This window comes from Cygnus olor, chromosome 5, assembly GCF_009769625.2.
Source record: "Cygnus olor isolate bCygOlo1 chromosome 5, bCygOlo1.pri.v2, whole genome shotgun sequence".
NCBI classification, from domain to species: domain Eukaryota; kingdom Metazoa; phylum Chordata; class Aves; order Anseriformes; family Anatidae; genus Cygnus; species Cygnus olor.
The window spans coordinates 7,190,885-7,213,394 of NC_049173.1; the positions used below are offsets into that span (position 1 = coordinate 7,190,885).

Here is a 22,510-nt window from a genome sequence, read left to right on the forward strand (position 1 = left end):
AGTGTAAAGAAGGAGGGGGAATAACTGGGTGGGAATAAAACAAAAATGATAAAGCTAAACAATACAGAGACTAACAGAATCCATTACAGGGAAAAATAATCTAAATTCCTGTTACTAAGAAGTTCTTCAGCTGAAAATGACAGAAAATGAAATATTTAGGTACCCCAGCTAAACACACAGTGATTCAGAGCAATCAGTGGGTTGTGCACTCACAAAAAAAGGTTAATTCAGCTCCAGGATGTATCAGGTGAGTGTTTCGACAGGCAAGAGGAAAAGCCAAACCCCATCACATGGCAGCGATGGATCCCCCAATTAATACATACAGCTCTGCTCTAAAGAGATGCATTCAAACATAACGCCACGCAGGAAAAACCTCATAAAACCTCTTTCATTAAAAAAAAAAAAAAAAAAGGGTTTCTAGACAAGATCAGTTTGCTTAGACTAAGGAAAGGAAAATTGATGTGTGTGTGCGGGAGGGTGACTGTTCTTTCTATGCACATCAAGGAGATAAACGTGAGGGAAAAAAGAAATATTTAAAGTAACCATGGAGGGTGGCACAGGGACAAATAAGCAGACTGCAAATTAAGACAGATCTGCAGACAACATGAGTTAAGGCAGATTTTGATCAGTTTATGGGAAGAACGATATTATGAACCTGCCCACCAAAGGCATAAGTCAATGATTAAAAAGGTCTCCGTGATTTTTACCCCCCTCCCCCTTATTTTTTCCCATTTGCTTTTGTTTTTATCCTTTGAGCAGTTGAATTGAGGTGAATAGAGCCCCAAGGGCAGGCTGCATCTCAACTCAATCTAAACTACACCGTGGAGGGGTCCACATCACAACAAGTCACTCTAGTGTGCCATTACTGACAATGGTGAGAAATGGGCATTTTAGGGCAGGTTGACTCCTCAGATCTACTTTGAAGACACGTTGTTAGGACATTAAGAATCATACCCTGAAAGTGCCGGTATATCCTTGTGGAGCGTGCCTAGCTCTGGGTTTCACAGCAAAACATTCATTACCCTTCTCTCACCAAAAGTAACTGCATACAAGAAAAAAATCGCTCAAACCAACTACTTACTTGCTTCTGTAAAGTCAGGGTATAGCTCGAGATTTGCCACTGAAGCAGTAAAGCATGCATCGTTTTTGTAAACCTTAGGCAATCTTCATCGAACAGTTGTTACATGGCACACAATGAAAAAAGAAGACAAAGTGCCTACAGATTTGGGGAACAAGTGAAATGGTGAGCTCTTGTCTACACGAGCAGGTGAGCCCGCAGGCACATCTCCAGAAGTTATGGCTCTGTGTAGCACAGAGGAGTATCCAGAAGGACGTACAGGCTGTTTGAAATTTAACCAGCAAATCATTCCCAAAAGAAATTTTCAAGCTGAGCTACTTAAATAAAGCTTAGCTCTAAAATCCCTGGTTAGCTCCTTAATGCATCTTTACTGGAGTTAATGTTAAAATAAGTCTTCCAACATACCTCAGAAACTTTTTTTTTTCTTTAAGGTAATCAATTAACGCAATAAAGTTGCATATGTACAAATCAAAATGCTGGAATGAGAAAAATAAAGAAGTAATTTTTCTGATTTATCACCACTTCAAGAACTGAATTTAGGGTTGGATTCAATTATGTAAATCCACACAAGAGTAAGGGGCATTGCTTCTGAACAAGCTATCTAGTTCATGGCTCCAGGTAGAGGCAGAATCCATTTAGTGCCTGATCTTGCACCACTGGCAGCAGTGGGAGTAGTAACTGCAGTGAGCAGAAAATTGAGCCCTTACAGCACAACGAAAGCAAGTAGGTTTTCTCATGCAGTCTCTGAAAGCACCTCCAAATTTACACTCACGACTTTATTTTTCTATGAGGATTTGGAGCTTTTGCTGTGTTATGGCGTGTCCGTGTCCCCCAATTAGCTCAATAAACTAGAACTTTATAAATGCACTTCCAGGTAATTGTTGTTAATTGTTTATGGCAGAACCATACAGTGCAATACATTTCAAACACAGAATAACTGAGATTACAAGAAGAAGGAAGACTTCAAAATATTTAAATATTTTAGATTTAATCTGATGGGTATGCGAAATTTTGTACTTTTTTGTTGTATTGCAGGGTGCCTAACTGGGGAACAATATCATTGTCAAAAAAATACTATAATTTTCACTTAGGGAAGGTGGATGGAGGATGAAATGGGAGGGAGAGGAAGGTATGTCCCATTGGTCAGGACAGTATCTGAGAAGGATACTGAACATAGATGATAGTTTAACGCCAGCAACAAACTACACATTTTCTGTCCCAAATATAGAAAGGAAAAGAGAAGAAATATCTGGATAGAGTAACCTGAGCTGCAATGTTTCTTCAAGTACTTCTGGATCTACACATAGCCTTGATGCTGAGGGATATATGCAACACAGTCTTCAGGATTCAACAAAACAAAGACTCACACCAAGTTAAAAGCTCGCGCTCTCTCTCTCGCGCTCGCTCGCTCGCTCTCTCTCTCTCTCGGAAAACATGGGTAATGCTGCTATCAGCCATGCATTTGGTTTCTCCAAGGCTGTATCTGGGATCCATTTTATGCAGATCAACTGCCTGCATCCGTAAGTCTGCGAGTCTTCCTTCAACTCGTGCATTCAGCAATCTCAATAACGTGGATTTGTGCTATTCTCATCAGCATTATTTAATTCAGTATCTGACCGAATTACTTCATTTGCCTTGTCTCCTTCCTAAGCCTCTCCTCCTTTGCAAGAGAGGGCATCTGCAGAACGCGAAGTTTCCCTTGAAAGTACTCCACATACAACTTGCCTCAATTAGATTCTTCATTACTTAGTATGGCTCTGACTAAAGATTTGAGTTAAATGGCTTGTACCCAACATCTGCTTCCCAGTGTCATATACAAAACAAAACAAACAAACAAAAAACACACTACACTGAAACATATAATTAAAGTTTAGTATTCCACAATCCAGATCACGGACTCCCAGACCACATCCAGCTGGTGAGATAACTCCGCCTGCCCCCTCACCACCCTTGGCATTGTCTCAGGTTCAGGGATTTCCTATTGCAAGTTTCCCCGCACATCAAGATGACCCTTTTGAATTTTCAGGGAAGAAGCTGTAGAAATACACCAAAACTGCCATCATCTTACAGCAGTTACAAAGTTAAGAATTAAAGAATGGCAGAACTTGAATAAAACCATAGCTCGAATAAAAGATAAAGACAAATGGTGCAATTTTGCACCTAAGTGCAGGAACATAAGTGACAGGGGTGAATATGGTTAGCCATCTATATATCATGCATGCCTAGGGTGGCTAAATTTATATTTGGACATCCTAACCAAGACATTGTATTATTATATTGCAGTAACAGTGTTCTTCATATTTAATTGTCTTCCCACTGCGTAACAAAGGGGAAAATGCCAGGTCTCAGGCTTAGCACGTCTGTCATTATGTTGCTAGGAGCTTTCATCATAGTTTTACACTTGGCTGCATCAGGGATTTAGCTCTGGGAATTATTTTCTCCATGTCAGCCACCGAGATTTAGGAAAGGCAGCTAGCAATAGACTGTATTTCAGAGCCAGAGCTACATTCTTGCGACTTGCTGATTCATCTCCTCTTTGCTTATACCACTCAGACTGGGGTCCATAAACCCTTCTTCAAATAGCTTTGGGAAAAAGCAATGTTTCCAGAAAAGCACTGCAGGTGTGAATATGGCTAAACTGATTGTCCTAGCTTGCATTTGCTTTCGTTTTACAGACATTGCTGTTTTAGCTAATATCAGTGATGCAAAAAAGTTTCTGCCAATGCTGAACAGATCAATAATAGTAATTAAAAGTCGATTACACTTACAAGGATTCCATGCCTTAATATGTCCTGCACAGACCACTAAATTTTAAAGGCCACTGGGTCATGTAGTCTTACATTATTAAACAACAGACAGGATTTCAGAGTTTTAGCTCATTTAAATTTGTCTGCTTTCACTTCCAGCCAGTGGCTCATGAGAATTAATTTCTGCAGGAAGGATGATCTTGTATACAACTCATTTGAAAACCATTTGTTTGGCTATCTATGTGTATTATCCCAATATCCCATCCCATTCTTTGCAATACTTGCCATGTCATTCTAGGGCCATATCTTTGGCAGAGATGAACTAAAAGTTCTGAGTTTTCTTTCATTATGAACTCATAAATTCATGAAACTAGGGGAAAATTGCCAGGAAAAAAAAAAATATAGTGCACCAATATTTTCCAAATATCAAGATGGGAAGTTTGAGGAAGCAGTTTCCACTCAGCCAAGAGCCTGTCCATCCACCTAGTCTTGGAACTACTTATGCTGTGCACTAAATTTCAGAAGCTCAAATGCAGCCCTCAGCAGCAGCGTATTGGAGTGCCCTTATGTGGTAGCACCTGGGGTGCTTCCAGCTCCAGGGCACTCTCCTAATTGCATGGTTTCATGTGGGACCAAGAGCCAAACACTTGCACAATATCCTCGTTTCCCTGGGAAGTAAATCCACTCATCCAGTCCCAAAGGGAATTGCAGCATGGCTTGACCACATCTGAACAAACAAAAGGGGCCAGCATCATTGGGCACACCGTAGATCCAACCATTACAAATTCAGCCCAGCCTGACTCTGATAAATATTGTGGCTTGTATGGAATGAGTGGTTGCCCACACTGTAACCAACCTTTTGGTAGCACAGGCTGAGAGAGGCTGGATAGTAATCTCTTAAACAGGAAGACCACACAAAAAGGCTAAGCTTCAAGGTAACTTCATCATCTAGCTTCAGAAGTAGGGAGTCATGAGTTTAGAAATATAAGCGACTGTACACACACCAATGGAAAGAATTGTTACATACAGTTAAATACTGAGGAAAAAAAGATAGCATTCTTTCATATGACATAGAACTCCAAGACTCCAAGCAAATGGACCAGACTTCCAACTTCTACAGGCTTCAAATCAGCGTTGTAACAACAAGGATTTCACATGACCAAAATCTTGGAATCTAAATGCCTCATCTCCCCTGTTAACCCAAACTCCACCCCCGACCCCCCCCCCTTTTTTTTTTTTTTACGCAAAATAAGAGCCAGACAGATAAGAACTTTCAAACTAAACCTGAATTTTCACACAACTCTTTTTCTTTCAAAAAGAAGAAGAAAAAATATGGCCTAGTTTCAGAGACTCTGAGCACACACACCTCATTCTGGTTCATATCTTGAAAACTAGCTGGATTCCTCAGCATGTACCCCTGTATGTGAGAAGTTTTCTGTATGGCTTTGCTTTAGCCAGCATGTATTTCAGTGCAAGTAATGTTTCCCAGTTAGAAAAGATACCATGCATTTTTCAGATTTCTACTACTATCTCATCCTACCAATTTTCTTAAATAAGGCATGTATCCAACTAAGGCTTCCACTTTCCTCACTCTTAGCTTATTTTTCTCTAACCTATTCTACCCTGTTCTCCTACCCTCTCAATACCACTTAGCCACTTAATTCCTTACCCATCACATCAATTTATACCACTCTAAATTGTGCAAGGTATCTCTCTCTCTCATTACCTTACCTTTTCCCTTCTTTGTCATGCATCTAAATCCCTCGAAGCAGAATATAACAGCCTGGCTCTGTAGCTCTAGGCATGGGAACCTCCACCTCTAATTCCGCATCAAATCAACATCATTCCCTCGATTCTCAATATGTGTGTCATAATCCTTTCCATCATATCCACCTACTAAGACTCTATGTCCACTCAACAGCAAAATAACTTTGATTTGCAGTCATGTTTACCTCAGTTGGAAATTTCACAAGACTCCAGCTTTGGCCTAATGTTCATGATGGGAATGACACTGCTCCTACCCTGGCCAAGACTTTATTTGGAAAACTCCAACCCTCAAGCAAGGAAACTCACTTTTTTTTTCCCCCACACTCATTTGTTTAAACTTTCTATTTCTTTCCCTAATTCCGACTTTATAAAATAGCACTTGAGTGCATCAGGCACCTTATACAATGACCCAGCTTCTGCACGACAAACTTCAAGCACATATACATGAGCACACACTAGCAAACATGTACTCTGAAGTAGCTGATACTGAACTAGCAGCTTATGTTTTATTATGTCTGGGCCAAAGCCAAATTCACAGGCGCTGCGAACTGAGAGTGCTACAACAGAGCCACAAACCTCAGCATCCTTGCTGTATCTTCCCTTATGCATTACAGACCTGCTCATGGGGAAGAGAAGCAGCTGACCATAGTGGTGGCCCCCTACCCAGCTGGTTCCTTAACAACTCACACAAGTGCATTTGATGTCTTATGTGAAAAAACAGGAGGGTCTGGTGGTGGGATACACAAGTGGAGCAAATCTGGCAAGTCATCTTTCACTCAGCTGGCTTTTAGGGCAAATCACACTGATTTGGGGCCATCCTTCACCACCACACCAAAAGCTCAAAGACCACCAGAACCTGTCCACAAGATCTGATTTTCCATTAACTTTTTTTGAAGTGCCACAACCACCAACTTTAATGCTGAAGACAAATTCCCTTATCCAACTCACAGTGCCAAGATAAAGTGCACAAATCTACCAGAATCAAGAGCTAAAAGAACTTCTCTCTCTGACTTGCCTTGAGGAGGAAACACTCACCTTCTAATGAGAAACACTCTCCTTTTAATCAATTTGAATATTTCTTCCAAATTAAGCTTATCAATTTACTTATTCTCTGAATAGCAAGCAAATTGCTGCTAGCAGGCCAAGAATTTAAGTCCCACAAAAGAAGTAACAGTTAAAATAAATGGTAAAAGCCACACAAAGATAAAGAGCATAACAACTACAACCATCCAGAGCTCACCAACCAGCTTAAAGGACTTAAATGTCACAAATGAAGACATACCACCTTAAAAACCTGCTCTGAACAAAAAAAAAAAAAAAAAAAAAAAATGTAGAGCAAGGAAGAAAGACTGGCTGTTTACATACCTGTTCTCAAAATCACTTCTTTTCAGGTGCTAGGGAAAATCGGGGCTGAAGGGCATTGAAATCAAAGACACAAGCAGTTAGGCTCCAGTGTCTGGTGTCTGCTAGAGACCCCAGGGCCATAACACACCCTTTCAGAAGAGAGAAAAGTTGCTGGTGGCTCTCTTATAAAAAGGAGCTGATATTTCATTTTTTTGAAGGTAAAATCATAGCAGCTCCAGGATCACCTTTTTATTGTTACTACATTTTGGTTAAAGTTTGCCACTTGAAATGTGCCTCAATTATAATCCACAATGCCAATGATTCTTTGCTGCCACAAATCTCGCAGATGGTTTACCTCCCATGGATGTTAGAGAAAGAGTTTAAACTTGTCGTTTAAATCTGTACTGCTTGGGCACAGAAATTTTTTGTTTTACATATTAAAACATGAAAATCTGGAGGTAACACTGCATTTTTATAAAAATCAGGTTCCTGTTCATGTGAAACTTAAAAAGGTATCTTAAAAAGCTGTATTATTACAACCTTGGTAATACCACCTCCTTACAATCCTGACTGTACAACCTGATTCCAGACGGGCAGCCCTCATATGATCTTGAATTTAAGCTGCAAGTATTATAACTTCTGTCATATTTGCTATAAATAAAATGGAACAATGTCAAAAGAAGGTACTCGGCACACAGACAGGGACAGAATTTTAAGAGCTCTACAACACCTGCACCAAAGTTTGTATTAAAAAATACTAATGTGGATTTTATAAAGCAAGGATATACAACTGCAGATTTTTTTTTTAAGAATTTAAAAACAGGATTCTAAGAAAAAAATGTTTAAAATGTTTTAAAAAGAAATGAACAAAGGCTTTTTCATCTGTTTATGGCCCTAAAGATAAAAGGCTCTAGAGAAAAATTAAAACAAGCTCTAATGCCATTATACTTGCATTTTAATAATGAATTTTCTCTGCATTGACTTGTGCCTATATTATTTGTCTTAGTTATTGCTTGTTTCCTCTATTATCTTAGGCTGCAAGCCCAATTTATTAAACATTTATATATTTAGCAGTTAAAAAGCGTTAATTCAGTGTCCCTTTAAGATGTGTTTGTCTCTCCTCACAGTTTCTAAAATTCCAGCACTAACTCAAGACTGTTTAAAAAATGGAGATAAGCCTCCCTCTCAATCAGACATTTAAAAACACAACACAAGAAAAAGAAAATTACAGGATGCTTCGAAAAGTAATCCTAGGACAGGATTTTAAAAATGCTTGTTCAGAGGCATTCTCTAATTTTGTAAAAGTCAGTGGCAAATTTGCCACCCACTTCAGCCAGAGCAGAGACAGGGTTTTGATTATTTACGTAAAGCCGCTTCAGGCTGTCCTGCAATGGATTAGGAGTGCTTAAAGGCAATCCCTGGGTCTGAGCTGAAAAGGGAGGCTTGGGGGGGGACACCCCAACTGGTTCAGCCCATTGGGAAATGGATGTGAGATGATGCTTCTGGAGGAAAAGGAAGTGACTGTGAGAACCATGTTCATTAATGTTCATGGCTGAATGCAACACTGAAATTTTAAGACACCTCTTCTTCTCTAACATGGGAACATCACATAGTAAAGCCCAGCAGCATAATGCCATCCCCACATTTGCACAGGGCTTCCATTGCCTGTTGTTGCTGCCAGATGTCTGGAAGCACGCTCCTAAATTAATTCCTAATTAAAACAACACTTCTGAGGTGGACTACAACAGCTTACCTCATCGACATTCTCAAAGGCATTGATGATGTCATACGGTAAACAGGACAGAAGATCAATCACAAACCACGTTTTCAGGTAGTTCATCCTTATGAGTTTGGGATCAGATATAACCTCTCCACCAGGGCCAACAAAGGTTGTGTGAAAGTTCAAAACAATGTCAACGAGAAAAATAACGTCCACGACACTGTCCAGCACGAGCCAGGCAATGTTGTTCTGTTTCGTCTTGAAGGAGACGTTATATGGAACCATAATTGCTGTGTAGAAGGTTAGAATTAAGATGACCCAGTCCCAAGTGGTCTTAAAAGCACAATAATGTAGTATAATGTGTGGTGGAGTCTTTGGAGCTTCTTGCTTGTACTGAGGAAGAATATCAGATCCCAGCTGGAGAACCTACAACAGACAGAAAAGCAAATGTTACTGGTTTCAATTAACACGATCCAATTAGGGGTCTCACAGATCTCTGTAAGGAAAAGCAAAAAGATGGGACTGTATTCATTGGATATTCCAAGTCAACCCACGGTTTCTAAATTATTTGGGTTATTAACCAGTGAGCTCACCACTGTGTAAGTCACATAAGAAAGAGTGGAGATACATATAAGGAGAGCGTACAAGGATAATTTTGCATAAAGGCAGATCTTTGCAGATGTACTCAGGGGAAACCATGCCCATAGCAAGAGCAGAAAGGCTCCGTACCAACAGGTTGTGGGTACTGCTGCACTGTCTCATGCCTTGCAGTTACGAACATGAATATTCATTCACATTTGGAAGTTTTACAAGGTTAATTTCATGCTTGATCTCCATTTTAAACCATTGTTTAGCCAAAGCAATACCTATCAAACCAGTCTTCAGCCTTCCTGGCTGACCTCCTTCTAAAATGAAGTATTATGTGCACAACTTCTGCCCTAACTCCTTGGCAATACCATGCTTCCTTTCCATTTACTTCAAAACGCTGTTGCCCTTACAATCTCAGTATCACCAGTGGGTTCTCTTTTATTTTTTGTAATTACTTTTTTTTGCATATGACTGTAATCTCCTGCACACGCACTTTTGTAAAATGTGGAACTGGAAATGTTGCAAAGGAACCAAGCCAAATTCATTCAAGACATTCTTCCCAGCTAATCTAATTACCTCTTATCTCAGTCCACCACAAGAAACAAAAGCACAAAGGAACACACAGCATGGTAATATATTGCACTGACAACTGAAAGATTCATGTGTGTTTTCAAACTAATAACACCTTTAAAATTTAGGGATTGAAGTGCGTAGAGAATAAAATAACTAATTTCAGCAACTTTAAAACTCATTTCAGCCCTATGACTGCCCCATATTGGAGCCAATACAACACATTTGCAGGACAGTTAGATGGTAAAGAGCAGCACCTTACATGTAAAAACAAACAAAAGCAGTATGCTTGCTCAATGAAGAGGAGCGAATGGCTGAATAAATAGCACAACAACTAAGAATACAAACTGAAGGATCACAGATATAGATTCTCCCTTAATTCTTTACAGTCTTATTTTTAAGATGAGAAAGCTGTTACTGAGATCAGACAGTAAAAGTCTGGCTCTACTAGAAAAATGTTATTCAGAAATCACCAAGGGACAACAACAGCAGCCTCTCTCACTCCATGCTGGAGGATGTGGTTTCCCACTATGTCTGGCTCAGTGTTATTCTGTAACCTGATGTAACACAAACCTGCTTGTGCCTACCTGTGCCCATCCTCCCTAATGTCAGACTTAGCAATCACAACCTGTAAGGAAAATCAGTTAAGCTGATACAATGAAAAATTAACTCATCCTTACATTAGTTAGCCATTTGTTTTCTATACCATCAGCTGAGTTGAAGGTCAGAAAACCACTCAACACAATACCTGGGAAGCAGTGAAAGTGCAGCAGAAACCTCCATGAGACCATGACTGTCCCCTTTGCCAGCAGCTCTGGCATAACACAAAGCCACGTATTGAGCTCTGGCTGACCACCAACGCCCACCGAGCAGCCTGGTCCCAGCGGCACTCACCAGAAACCATTACAGACACCAAACTCCTGGTGAGACCCAAAAAGGTGTCAGCCTCCAGGTGTTCCTTCTCCAGTGCCCGGGACAATACCCACGTACAGCACTCCTCTAACTACCCAACGGGCAAGGTTCAAATGGCCATTGTGGCACACTTAACTTGCTCATGGATCAACATGTCCTTCCCAGAATAATAAAAAAAAAAAGCCCAAAACATTTGTTTTTTTTTTTTTTTCCACAGTGGTCTCCTTTGTGCAAGCCCATGAAACTTCTTCTAATGCCAAAATTATCCCCTGCATTTAACACACCATTTTGATTTTGAGACATAATCTGGTGAATATCTCCACTCATCTCTTCTTTTTGCTCTCATCTGTGGACAAGACAGTTCTACGCCTCACTGGCATGATACACCAGGACAGGATCTTCCATTCTTGGTATCTCCAGGCCTATTTGTTCCCTGTCCTGTCCACTGGGGCAGGAGCTAGGAACAGCCTCACAACAGCTGGAGTAATAAGTTTCTTAGGGCTCAAGCCGAATGCAATGAACATATGCTTGATAGTTCCCTATGCCTCTGGTGGTGAAGTGCTGAGGAGATCCCATGGTACTGTAAAGGCATAATTATTATTCTTAACATAATATCATGCTGAGTTTGACATGGTGTGTGGGTGACAAATGGCTGTGGAGACCACTGAACTATAATGATTATTTCTTTCATGCTGCATGAATTTTTAATTTTAAACCACTAAAGAATACACAATATCTTGTTAGTCAGCTGCATTCATCACAGACCCTCTGAATTACTCTTGTATACAACTAACAGGCATGGCTGACAGTGGGTAAGTCTGGTAAAGCCGAGCAGTATGTTCTGCCAGTGATGAGGTGGGATGAAAATGCTCCTCCTCAGACACAGGAGTATGGAAAATGGGTCCTGGATGGAAATGGCATACCGCCACCTGGGAAATGCAACCCATTCTGAATTCCTGACAGCACTTTGTCTCTAAAGCACTTCGCAGCTTTAAACAACTTGTAAGAGAGGAGATTGCATGCTCCCCAAAGAACCTATCCCCAGCTACAACCTTATACTTCACCTGAGTTTGTCCTGCTGCCCAATCCACATCTTCCTTGCAGTGACTGAATTTCACTAGTTTTTCCTCTAGCTACAGAGGAGATGGTGAACAATTTCCTTCCTCCTTCTGTGCAGGTGCTTTAGATATGATTGAATATTGTTGCCCTATCTTTTCCAGTCTTCCCTTCTCTAGACTAAACCATTAACGGATATAACTGGATTTACAGAACGCTGAAATGCCATGAATCAGACAGCAAGAAGTGAGAGTAATTCAGCAGTCAGCCAAGCTACTGGTATGGGATAATTCATGGAAAATGTCACACTGCCAACACATGAAAATTGTAAGCTTCCATTCTGATCTCATTTTAAGCGGAGCTTATATTATAGATTGCCACTAAAACAAGAAAGAAAACAAAACAACAAAAACATTTAAAACTGCTGCCAGTTCTTAGCATCAGACACAGGACAAGCTCTCTGGCACAAGCTAGCTAGGGCTGTCATTTTTAGGAGCCTGTGTATTCTGACCATATACTTTTGACCCGTATATTTTTCATTACCAATGGACATGAAGACGAAAGCAGTACCTCTGTTTCATCAGTTAACCTGAAGGCATTCACTTGTTGCACCATCTGCACTGTTAAGGAGATGTTTGCAACCTGCCAAAGAGTTTATTTCATCAGTTCTGAAGAAGAAAATGATGTGCAAAACACTTCAGGAATGACTTTTACAAGGAAGTGGAGGTTAAGGTCTATGTATAGTCATTGTGCCTGTACAATCCCAAGGACCCAGGCAGGGATACTTCCAAAGAAGAGCACCTGGCTTCTCAAACAACCCATCCATGATCTCAGCAACCATCCACAGGGCTCAGAACATCGAGCCTGGTTCCAGGTCTCTATGAGACAGCAAGTAGAGGAGCATACCGGGCACCCCAAGTTAAGCAGCAATGAGAAAACTGAGACTTGCATGCAGAAATGGGGCCATGTAAGAGTGACCTAGAGACTATTTCCATAACTGAAAGACCATGACCTGTCCTGGAAACATGCTCTTGGCACACAGTGCTTATTAAGAATGAGCAGAAAAGAGGTTGGAAAAAATCAGAGAATGGGCAATGTTTCACCCTAAAAATAATATTTATTGATGTGAATGTTGGTATTCCCCCCTCCCACCTCTTCGTGCCTTATGAAGGGCTGGTGCCTGTCCCACTTACCTCAGCCAGGCGGGAGTGCTTGTGCACCACCTCAGCTTTGTTCATCGGCGTCAGCTGCTGCAGGACGCTCCGGCTGTTCGTCAGGGCCCGCGTCAGCCGCGCAAACTTCGTCCAACCTGTAGAGAAGGAGGAAACAGTGTGAGAAGCACTTACGGCCTGTTCACCGCCAGTAAATCTCTTTCATGTTTACTGGTATTAAGTCTCAGGCTTGAGTCGTTTCTCCAAATCGCTGCACAGAACAAGTTCTGGCTCCAGGCTCAAAGGCATTGCAATAGAGGAAAAATACCACTGCTTTAAGGCAACCACCAGCAAAATGGAGTAAAATTAAAATGCTCTGGCTTGTCCTTTCTTCTGGCTTTTGGAGACATTATGTTAGAGGGATAATGTTGTGCTTTCAGCCTCCTGGGGAGTTGCTCTGATGCTAAAATATAAACCCTCCTGAAGTGAAATCCTGGCCAGCTACAGAAAGGCTCTGGCTGATTCAGGACTGCTGGAGCAGCCCCAAAAGTCAGATCCTTAAGTTTTTACTGTTCCTTGCTCTAACTACAATTCAGGGAAATAAAAACTAATAAATAAATAAATAAATCAGCAAAACACATCAACAACTGTGTTTCAAACTAAAATAATTGGAAGACTTTACAGACAGATTTAGCACTGGATTTTAAATGGCATTAAGCAATACATTTAGCTGTTAAACTAATGACCAACAGCTGCCCACATGGTAGCTTGAGACCCACACACTGGGCCAGCCCTGGGGAATGCTTTTTTGCAGCATTCAGAAAGGAGCAGTCAGGAGTTTGTTGGTGACAGCAGTGCAGAGCAGGGAACGTGACATTAAGCCACTGCCTTTGGAACAATGCCCATAGGTGACAGCTGGTACGGATGCATCACGGGATGAGGTAGAGCAGAGGTAGCAAAGAAAAAGCAAGGGGTTTCACCGGGGTAGCACCACAAAGCAAGAGAATTAAAAATTCAAATGTTTGCAGGAAGGAAACACCTCCACGTGAGCACTGAAGTAGATTTGACTTCACGTCTTTAATCCTTGTTGTGACATAACTTTGTTTTATTGTGGCATTGCCCGCAATCCCATCTGCTCAATGTTCAGTTCAGCCAGGTATAGCCTGCTATTTTACTATAGAGGTGTGCATAAAATATCAAACAAGCCATGGACGGGAAATGCGTTCAGGTGAAGGTTATATTTTTACCTAACTTGAATGCTGAAAAGGTGAAAAAATAGAATGAATGTCACATCTGAGAAAGGAAACACAACATTTTTATGTTAGCTCGGTTTATTTTTAAATACATGTTGTCTGATAGGAGTCAGGGACTCGAAGAGCTAAAGGAAGCCCTGAGGCAGACAAAATAAAGAGCAGAGACCAGTCCAGGCAATAAAACTTCAAGAAAAAAAAATCACTTACCGCTTGGCCTTGCAATACACCACTTATATATCACATTCACCCAAATGTAAATCCATTGTTCATCATTTAGCAATCAGAATGGACCTCAATATCCCAATACACTACCAGCACAGCACAAACCATGTGTGTCTGGTTATTTATGTATGACCTCAAAAATACACATTAAAATGCACTGTAAAAAGATAAAATATAGAAGCGTTTTTATTAACTTTTCAAATCTAAACCTTAAATGTGAACTTCAGCTTTGTCTCATCCATCTCAAGCTTACCGGAATATTCAATTAGGAATATGCACTTTCTGTATTAAATGATATCAAGAGACTACAGTGATCCAAGTATGAACTGTTAACTTCCAGACATTTTTTCTTAGTTATCTATAAAACTGCATCAGGGTGAAGTTTCAAACATTTTCAGCATCCTGCTGCAACACCCAGAGAAGAAGAGAAGCTCTCCTTCAGGAAGTGGTCATCCACCTCCAGACCCTGGGCAGGTGCCTCAACACACAGCATCCTCTTCCCCTGGAAAGAGGCTTCATTGGGGTCCGTGGGGATAGATTAAAGCCAGCCTCTGAGCTTCTGTTTGTCACCTTGCACCACAGAGCTGATACGAGAAGGATGGAAAGATGCTCAGCAAAGCCAAAACCACCACAGCCAAGCTGTTGGATTCAGTCCCAAACACCCTTGTTTGTCACATCAAATTCACTATTCTGACCTTCCTGATGGCAGACAGCTAATGAGTCAAGGTTTACTTTATTTTCTGAGGTTAGGGCATTGATCAATGCAGTGATTAGATGAGGATTAGAAGAGTCTAGGGCTGGCAAAGATAGGAGATGATCCTTGTTACTGTCTTGCTTCTCTTCCCCACAGCACTTCAAAGGTGTAGAGATTCCATTCATAAAAACATGGATGTTAAAAATGCTTCTCCTCTTATAAAATCAAAAGTAGTAAGAAAGCCCTCGTCATCATCTTAGGTAAGAAGAATACCTTTCTGACATTTACCACAAGTATAGAAAGCCTGGGGAAGTTGGGAAAGATGTACCACAACACGTTGAAGAAGCAATGTAAGACAGGCAGCAAACAACAGTGACACATCTGCTGTAAAAATAAAAAGCAAGGATGAACTATGACTTTTTCAAATACTTCTTTTCCACTTTGGTGAGACCACACGAAAGAGAGAGCCACATAATTTAGCATTCAGGTTTACCACTCCGGTTGTTATTTGGCCTGACCTCTTCTCTTAAGGGCACAAACTATTTCATTGTGTCCTTGCTCCACCAAGAGCAAAGCTTTGCATTGAGCTAGAGCAGACCTTCCACAAAAACCCTTCCAGCCTCATTTAGGGGCTTCACATTTATACATTTCCTTCTGTCCCATGAAGGCCATGATTCTGGAAATTGGAAGTGCATAATACACTAACATGACTTTTTTTTCCCCGCTAAAAAAAAAGCTCCAGTGTCTTTGTCCTTCAGCACAAAGTCCATCATTATTCTACCCTATCTAACCAATCTGTCTGCAATAGCGTGAAAAAGTACCAAGTTCTTTTGTTTCCTATTTACAACCCAACAGAAAAACATAGCAACAGCAAAATGCTAGGATATGAGTGCGAAGGTGAAAATGTATACAGGCTGCCTCGTGTCTGAAACAATCCGTAGAGGATACATTTCTGCATTCCTTGACCTTGTTATAAACTTGCTAAATTCAGAATTATATTTAAAACCAATTTGTATGTTTAAATAGACCAGACAAAATTTGCATAGCTACCTAATGCTGTCAATGTTTCTTCAAATGATTCCTTCCTTTCTTTTCCTCTATAAATGCTTAAAATGAACGATAATTCTACCACGTCTATTAGTGACCTCCTGTCCTCACAGATATTTTCAGTCTGGAAGGAGTGAAGGAATGGCACAAACAGCAGGTGTAAGATGGAAGAAAACCTACTTGCAACAAAAAGCAACACTTCTGATGCTCTCTTCAGCTCATCTGGACTGTGTCTTTCTTCCATGGTTCCACCTGAAAAATAATACCCTGAACTTGCACTGTCACACTCAAATTCTCAGGGACAAAGGCATCATGGTACCAAATCCCACCAGCAGCTGCTTTCAAAGAAGCCAAACTGGGTATTTCAGAGGAAGATGTGAACTACCGAGATGGAAAATTCTGAATAATGCACACATAAAATGATTGTTTCCCCTGGTTCTCTTTGATTAATTGACAAAAACAGAACTTATATCCCTGCTTTTAAGAAACCTCATGATCTCCATTCATTCTTATGATTCAAAACAAAGGTCAGTTCTTAAATGGAAAGCTACCAAAATAGTTCACCGGCCCTATCCATTACTAAAATTGAAATTCTTGCATTCTCAAGAAAGCAAAGATGCAGGTTTAACACCTCTATACAGTTATTAAAACAGGACGTGAACAAGACAAGCATGCTGGTAAACAAGAACTAAACTAGTCTCTGCCTTTGCCCTGCTGTAGTGTTGTTCTTCCAAGCATCTAACTTTCTCTCCTCCTCCGTGGTTTTAGTCACAATTCAATGCTTTACATCAGCAAAATATTCTCCATGTCCTTTGCTCTAATTAGGACCGCTGATTTGACAGTCCTCTGAGTTTGGAGTTAAATGCAGCAGGGATGGTCTGTTGTTGTCCCTCAGATAACAGCTGAGCCAAAGGTTTCTTGGAGGAGAAAAAAGAACTTTTATTTTAATTAGTATTTCTTTTTAATCTTAGCTACTACGACAAAGTGACACTGTTAACGTTGTGCCAGGATGCTTGAAGGAGAGCAGGACCACATGCAGGGGTAGGCACTAGTCAAGCAAGGCAGAGAACCCAAACACCTCCTGGCCTTGGAGGGTGAAAAGCTTTCCAGACAGGTCCAGGATGCTTACTCAGCCTCTCATGCACATAGATGCATACACCACTTCAGAACTGATGTAGAGACTAAGTGGGAAATGGTATTTCAAGTTTTCTTGTTAATGACCCCATAAGCAGGGATGATACCTCGGAGAGAGGTAATGTAAGGTTACCACCTTAGAACTTGAGCCCATGGCCCTTCCACAGTTGGAAAGTCCAAACTATATTAACTGAAACCTCTTACCAATTATAGCATGTGCCTTTTCATCAGCTACTACTCCAACAAGAGTAGTATTATGCTCACACATCTTTCTTCCTGAGATCCTAAATCAATCATTATGTTTTATTTTGGACAGCTGGGATGGGAACAGCTCTGTGGCAGCTGCTGTTGTGGCAGCTCTACTACACAGCCATACTCACTGCTTAATCTGCATTCAGGGACCTTCTGTGAACTGCAGCCTTGCACTGCCATAGGGACCTCTATTCCTGCCCTTTTGGTCACCCATCTTCTTCCCATTATCAGACTACACAGATGCATCCAGTATACAAATACTCTCCTCCATCTGCAACACCTGCTCCTCTTTTCTGCTGCCTTCTCTGAGTCAGAAGAAACGTCATCCAGGTCAAAGATGCTGTTGCAGCATTCAGCAAAGCAAAAAAAAAGGACCAGGATAAAAGGTGTCCAAAGAGAGTACAATAAGGGAGGCTTCCCTTTCTCCTTTCAAACAACTTGCCTCCTGAGAGAAGCACCAGCCTTCCTTTTAGACAATTCTTCAGAAGTGATAGGATACAATCACCATTTCCTGATGGCTATCTGGAGACCAAACCTTTAAATCTCTGATTCCTCCCGAGGCCACAAAGCAGGCACAGAATTGCCTACATCCCACCCCAAACTGTGAGCCACCTGCCTGCTAGCACACCCCAAGGAATGGCTCCTGGTACCCATCACACATGGACACTCCTATCAAGAGGCTGGACGAAACTCAGGCAGGTCCCTCCGCCAGGGTGGGATCCCCCTGCAGGAGAGGGCTAAGGAGCAAAGATGGCTTTGGGTCTCCTGCCCCCTTAGTGGTTAAACCACCAGAGAGTTTGTGGAATCTCCTTCTTTGGAGATATTCAAAACCCACCTGGATGCAATCCTGTGTAACATGCTCTAGGTGACCCTGCTCGAGCAGGGGCGTTGGACAGGGTGATCTCTGAAGCTCCTTTCCAACCTTAACCATTCTGTGATTCTGCTCAGATCTCAGCAATCAATAAGCTTATCCACTGCCTTCAAAGATGACAACAAATATTTACAAATATAAGTATCTGCAAGTGAGAAAGCCCTTCCAATTCTCCTCCTAGTTTAATTAGGAGTCAAAATTTTGCAATATCTGACTGGATTTGTGTACAGGTCCCAATATTGGTTTGGCCACCCATCTCAGATGCACTGAAAAAATATATAATATCTAGTTCATAAATTGCATTATGTTATTTTAAAGCTAAATTTGTACATCGGGGATTATGAAGACTTTAAAAATTTCAAGGGAATATGTTAACGTTGTCTATTGTGCACTTGCTCTGAAAAATCTAGACATGACTATTTCCCCCTAATAAAATATTAGTGTAGCTCTACTGGGTTGCAATTAACCTTTTTGTCAAGGTTTGTCTGATCTTAAAAGGAACAGAAATAATGAAGGCTTTTAAATCAGTGTTTCAGGAAACTACTCAATATTTTAGACTTCAGTGAAAACACCTGGGTTAACAATGATATTCTGTGTTTAAAAAAAAAAAAGTGTAATTACAGCAACACTTGTGTAGATTTCTGCCTGCAGGAGTGTACGTAACACCTCCAGACCATGGAAAGGTCATTCTTCTCTTGCTGTGGAGCATGAAACAGTTAACAAAGAATGTTTAAATAATATATACTCTATGCCTTACCCACAAAGCAAAGAGCTAGCATTGCTGTTAGGCACTTTGGATGTCAATTGATAACATCGATCGTCCTTGTACATCAATAGTTAGCATCTACAAATCCCAACTATTTATAGACGTTCAGACTGTAAGATCATAGCAATGGCTGTCTATCTGCTCTTTATTGCAGGTAAAATGTGGCTGGAAGAGCTCAATCTCTCTTCAGAAAACTTAATCATCCTGCTGTTGCTTTGCTAGAGACAGAGGGATAAATGGGATTCCTGAATAAATAGCATAATAGTCAAACAAACCTAAATCACTCCCATGATACAGTAAAACTATTCATGAACTGAAGAACCACACTACCCATGCAAATGTAATTCAAAATACTAGGATAAATTTCCCTACTTGAAATTCTGCGCCTTCCATTGTCTGCCAGTTCACTGCACTCTTGGGATAATTTTTACACCTGACCTCCGTTCTTGCTCAATTTTGCACTCCCGGTTAGCATCCACCCACCACAACTACTGGGGAGCTCGAAATGGATGAATTGCCACCAGGTAATCTTGGTCATATCACTTCAGCTTTCTGAGCTTCAGTTTCCTCTCCATAAAATGGAGATAATGCTAATGACCTACTTTGCAAGCCATTTTGAGATCTACTGATGAGAATTGGTAAGATTTATAAACCACTAGGCTACATTTGGTACACAATGTATTTTTTAATTTAATTCTGACATAGCTATAAATTCACAGTGCACAACTACTTAAATTTCGTGTTTCTGCAACTAAAACTAAACTTTTTACACATACACAAACGGCCACCAGGGACTTATTTCCCATAACTACATAAAAACAAATGTAATTTTAGGAAAAAAGCCTGAATACTGTAAACGTCAGTCATCTGGCTTCTAGGAGTTCATCAGATAGCAAAATGATGCCATTAAATGGTCAAGGAAAAGGACTACACCAGCCAAAGGCTCAGGGTCAAAAGGAAGGCAGCGGCTAGAAATGGAAAAGCAACATACAATAAAACACACACGGATAGGAAGAAAGAGGGAACAATTAAGTATGTGCATGAGAAATTATGGCTTATGAAATGGACACTGAAAGCTCAGTACGTATGGAAAAAAATCCTTCAATGGCTGGATTTATTACAACAATGATAAAGTTGTTAGAGAACTTCCAGAGTATGACCAAAAGGCTTTCCGCATCCAAAAGCAGAAAGGGCAGAGAGGATGATCCAGGTACTACAGGTTGCTTAGCTTGATCTCAGTGCCAGCCAAAATAACAAAATAGCCAAACCAACTTTAAACACGTTTAATAACGAAGGAAAAGAACATAATGAATGGCTGTCAATACGGAATGATGTAAAATGCCCCGTAATGTATATTTCATTATCTGATAAGAGTATAAATTTGGTCCAGAAAGATGGCCAAACTCCTTGGCAGAACAAGCTGCAGGACAAATGCAGCAGCCAGACGGCGCCACAGCACACAGTAAATGTCTACCAGAGAGGCATGAGCCAGGCCAGCTCCATGTACCAGTGCTCCCCTGCTTCAGGCTAGGCTGGGCTGCAACGTGGACCATTGGCTTGATGATGGCCACAGGAGTTGCTCCCTCCTGCAGCCAAGGAGCTTCCTCCCAACAGCTCCCAGATCCACATGGCCACAGCGCCCATCGTACAGCATCACCTCATCCCATTGCTGTATTTGAACCACCCAAGCATCACAGGTTTCCCAAATCCTCTTGTGCGGTAATCATTCCTGAACTGACACGGCATGACACTCTTGACTAAATGTTAAGGCTATGCAGTTCAATAAATTGCAGGTTACATGGATGAAAAATTGGTACCTGTGAGATATCAAGCAAGGAGTTGAGAGTAGTGGAAAGTAGCAAAAACAAAAAATATTACTGAGAGCCTTTCAGACTCCAGTGGGCAGAAAGATTAGAGGTATGTTTAAAAAGTAATGAGGGGAGTCACACAGGATGATGTGTTTGATAACTGGGCGTGTGCCAATAAAATGTTTTCTATGAAAATCAGATATGTAAAGTGAAAGTAATGCAAACCATATCTACATCACGGGAAGGGGAAAATTTCCAAGCAAGAACAGTTCTGAAAAGGATCTAGAAGTCTTAGATGCGCAATTCAACGTGTGGTTTGCTCTGGCAAAAAGTCACCTACTCCTGAGATATACAATAGTCAGAGGTAGGCTTGGAGAGGCTAAGCAACAGACAGCATTGACAAATAAGCTCTGAACCCAACAAGCTACAATATCAGTTGCAGAAACGTGTATTTGGGACCCAGCAGGCTGAAATCCCTACTGCTGCTAATGAGCTGGATTAAAGTGCAGCCCAAATGTTGGTATCTGCCATCACCAGACATCCAAATTCAGGCTAGACAGAGCTTTAATGAGCTCAGCTCATTTACTTTATCAAAAGGAGGTTGAGTGATGGTTTGATTACATCCGTAAGTGCCTTAACAGGACTTTTTTTTTTTTTTTTTAATACAGTGGAAAAAATGTGTAAGTAGATGCCAGTTCAAGAAGCTGAAGCCAGGTTAATTTAAATCTGATACTTTCTTTAAAGCCATAAAGTGTAATGAAAAATTGAAAAGAATATGAAGGGATGTGGAAGATCCTCAGTCTCTGTTCAGACTTCTAAATCAGTACTGGCTGTTGGTCTGGACAGGTTGGTTTAGTTAAACACAAGTTCATGGGTTCAACAGAGGAGTAACTTAGAAAAAAGTAATGGCCTGTGATATACAGACTAGAGTCAAACTCCCTAACTTTACTGTATTTATCGTTATTATTTTATATACGGCTTATGAGTGTTCAGTTTTCTACATAAAAAGTGTATCCATCTACAAACAGTTACTGCTTTAAAGATCAAATTCCAGTTTAATTCAATCTCTTGGAAGGTTAGATTTGATTTTAGTGGATTTTTTTTTTTATTGCACATTAAACTCTAGAAATTTACAGACACTTCATATGTTTTCTGGGTTGCTGATGGAGCACACACAGGCAATACCAGATTCAGAAAAGTACTTGATTTCTGGGAAGAAAACTAAACAGTCCTGGATGTGGAAATTTTCCATTCTTCACCACAGCAGGTCTCTGACAGTGGCATGCAAGAACAGGGGGCAGAAGTAAATCCTGAGAGCAACACAAGTAGGAGTGAATTTAAAATTGTTAAACTCTAAACATCTCTGTGACTTCTCAACCTTTGCACTGTCTGCTAAGATTGCCACTGACATGTCACCAAAGGCAATAATGGGGATGCCTGTCCCACGCGAACAGGAACAAGGGCACCTCAGGAGGTCTTCCTGCTTACTAGCAGGCTATGTGCTTCTGAAATGGATAGTTTCAAACACCA

At 40.8% G+C, this 22,510-nt stretch overlaps 1 protein-coding gene across 2 annotated transcripts in view; it reads right to left on the reverse strand.

Annotated features, from left to right (window-relative positions):
* KCNH5 (potassium voltage-gated channel subfamily H member 5) overlaps window positions 1-22,510 on the reverse strand; it is a 156,591-nt gene that overhangs the window by 106,875 nt on the left and 27,206 nt on the right. For both annotated transcript variants that reach the window (XM_040558987.1, XM_040558989.1), the window contains exons 5-6: window positions 12,976-13,091; window positions 8,690-9,082 (exon numbers count right to left, since the gene is read on the reverse strand). In XM_040558987.1, the coding sequence (XP_040414921.1) occupies window positions 8,690-9,082; window positions 12,976-13,091 (509 nt within the window). The remainder of the gene's footprint in view (window positions 1-8,689; window positions 9,083-12,975; window positions 13,092-22,510) is intronic.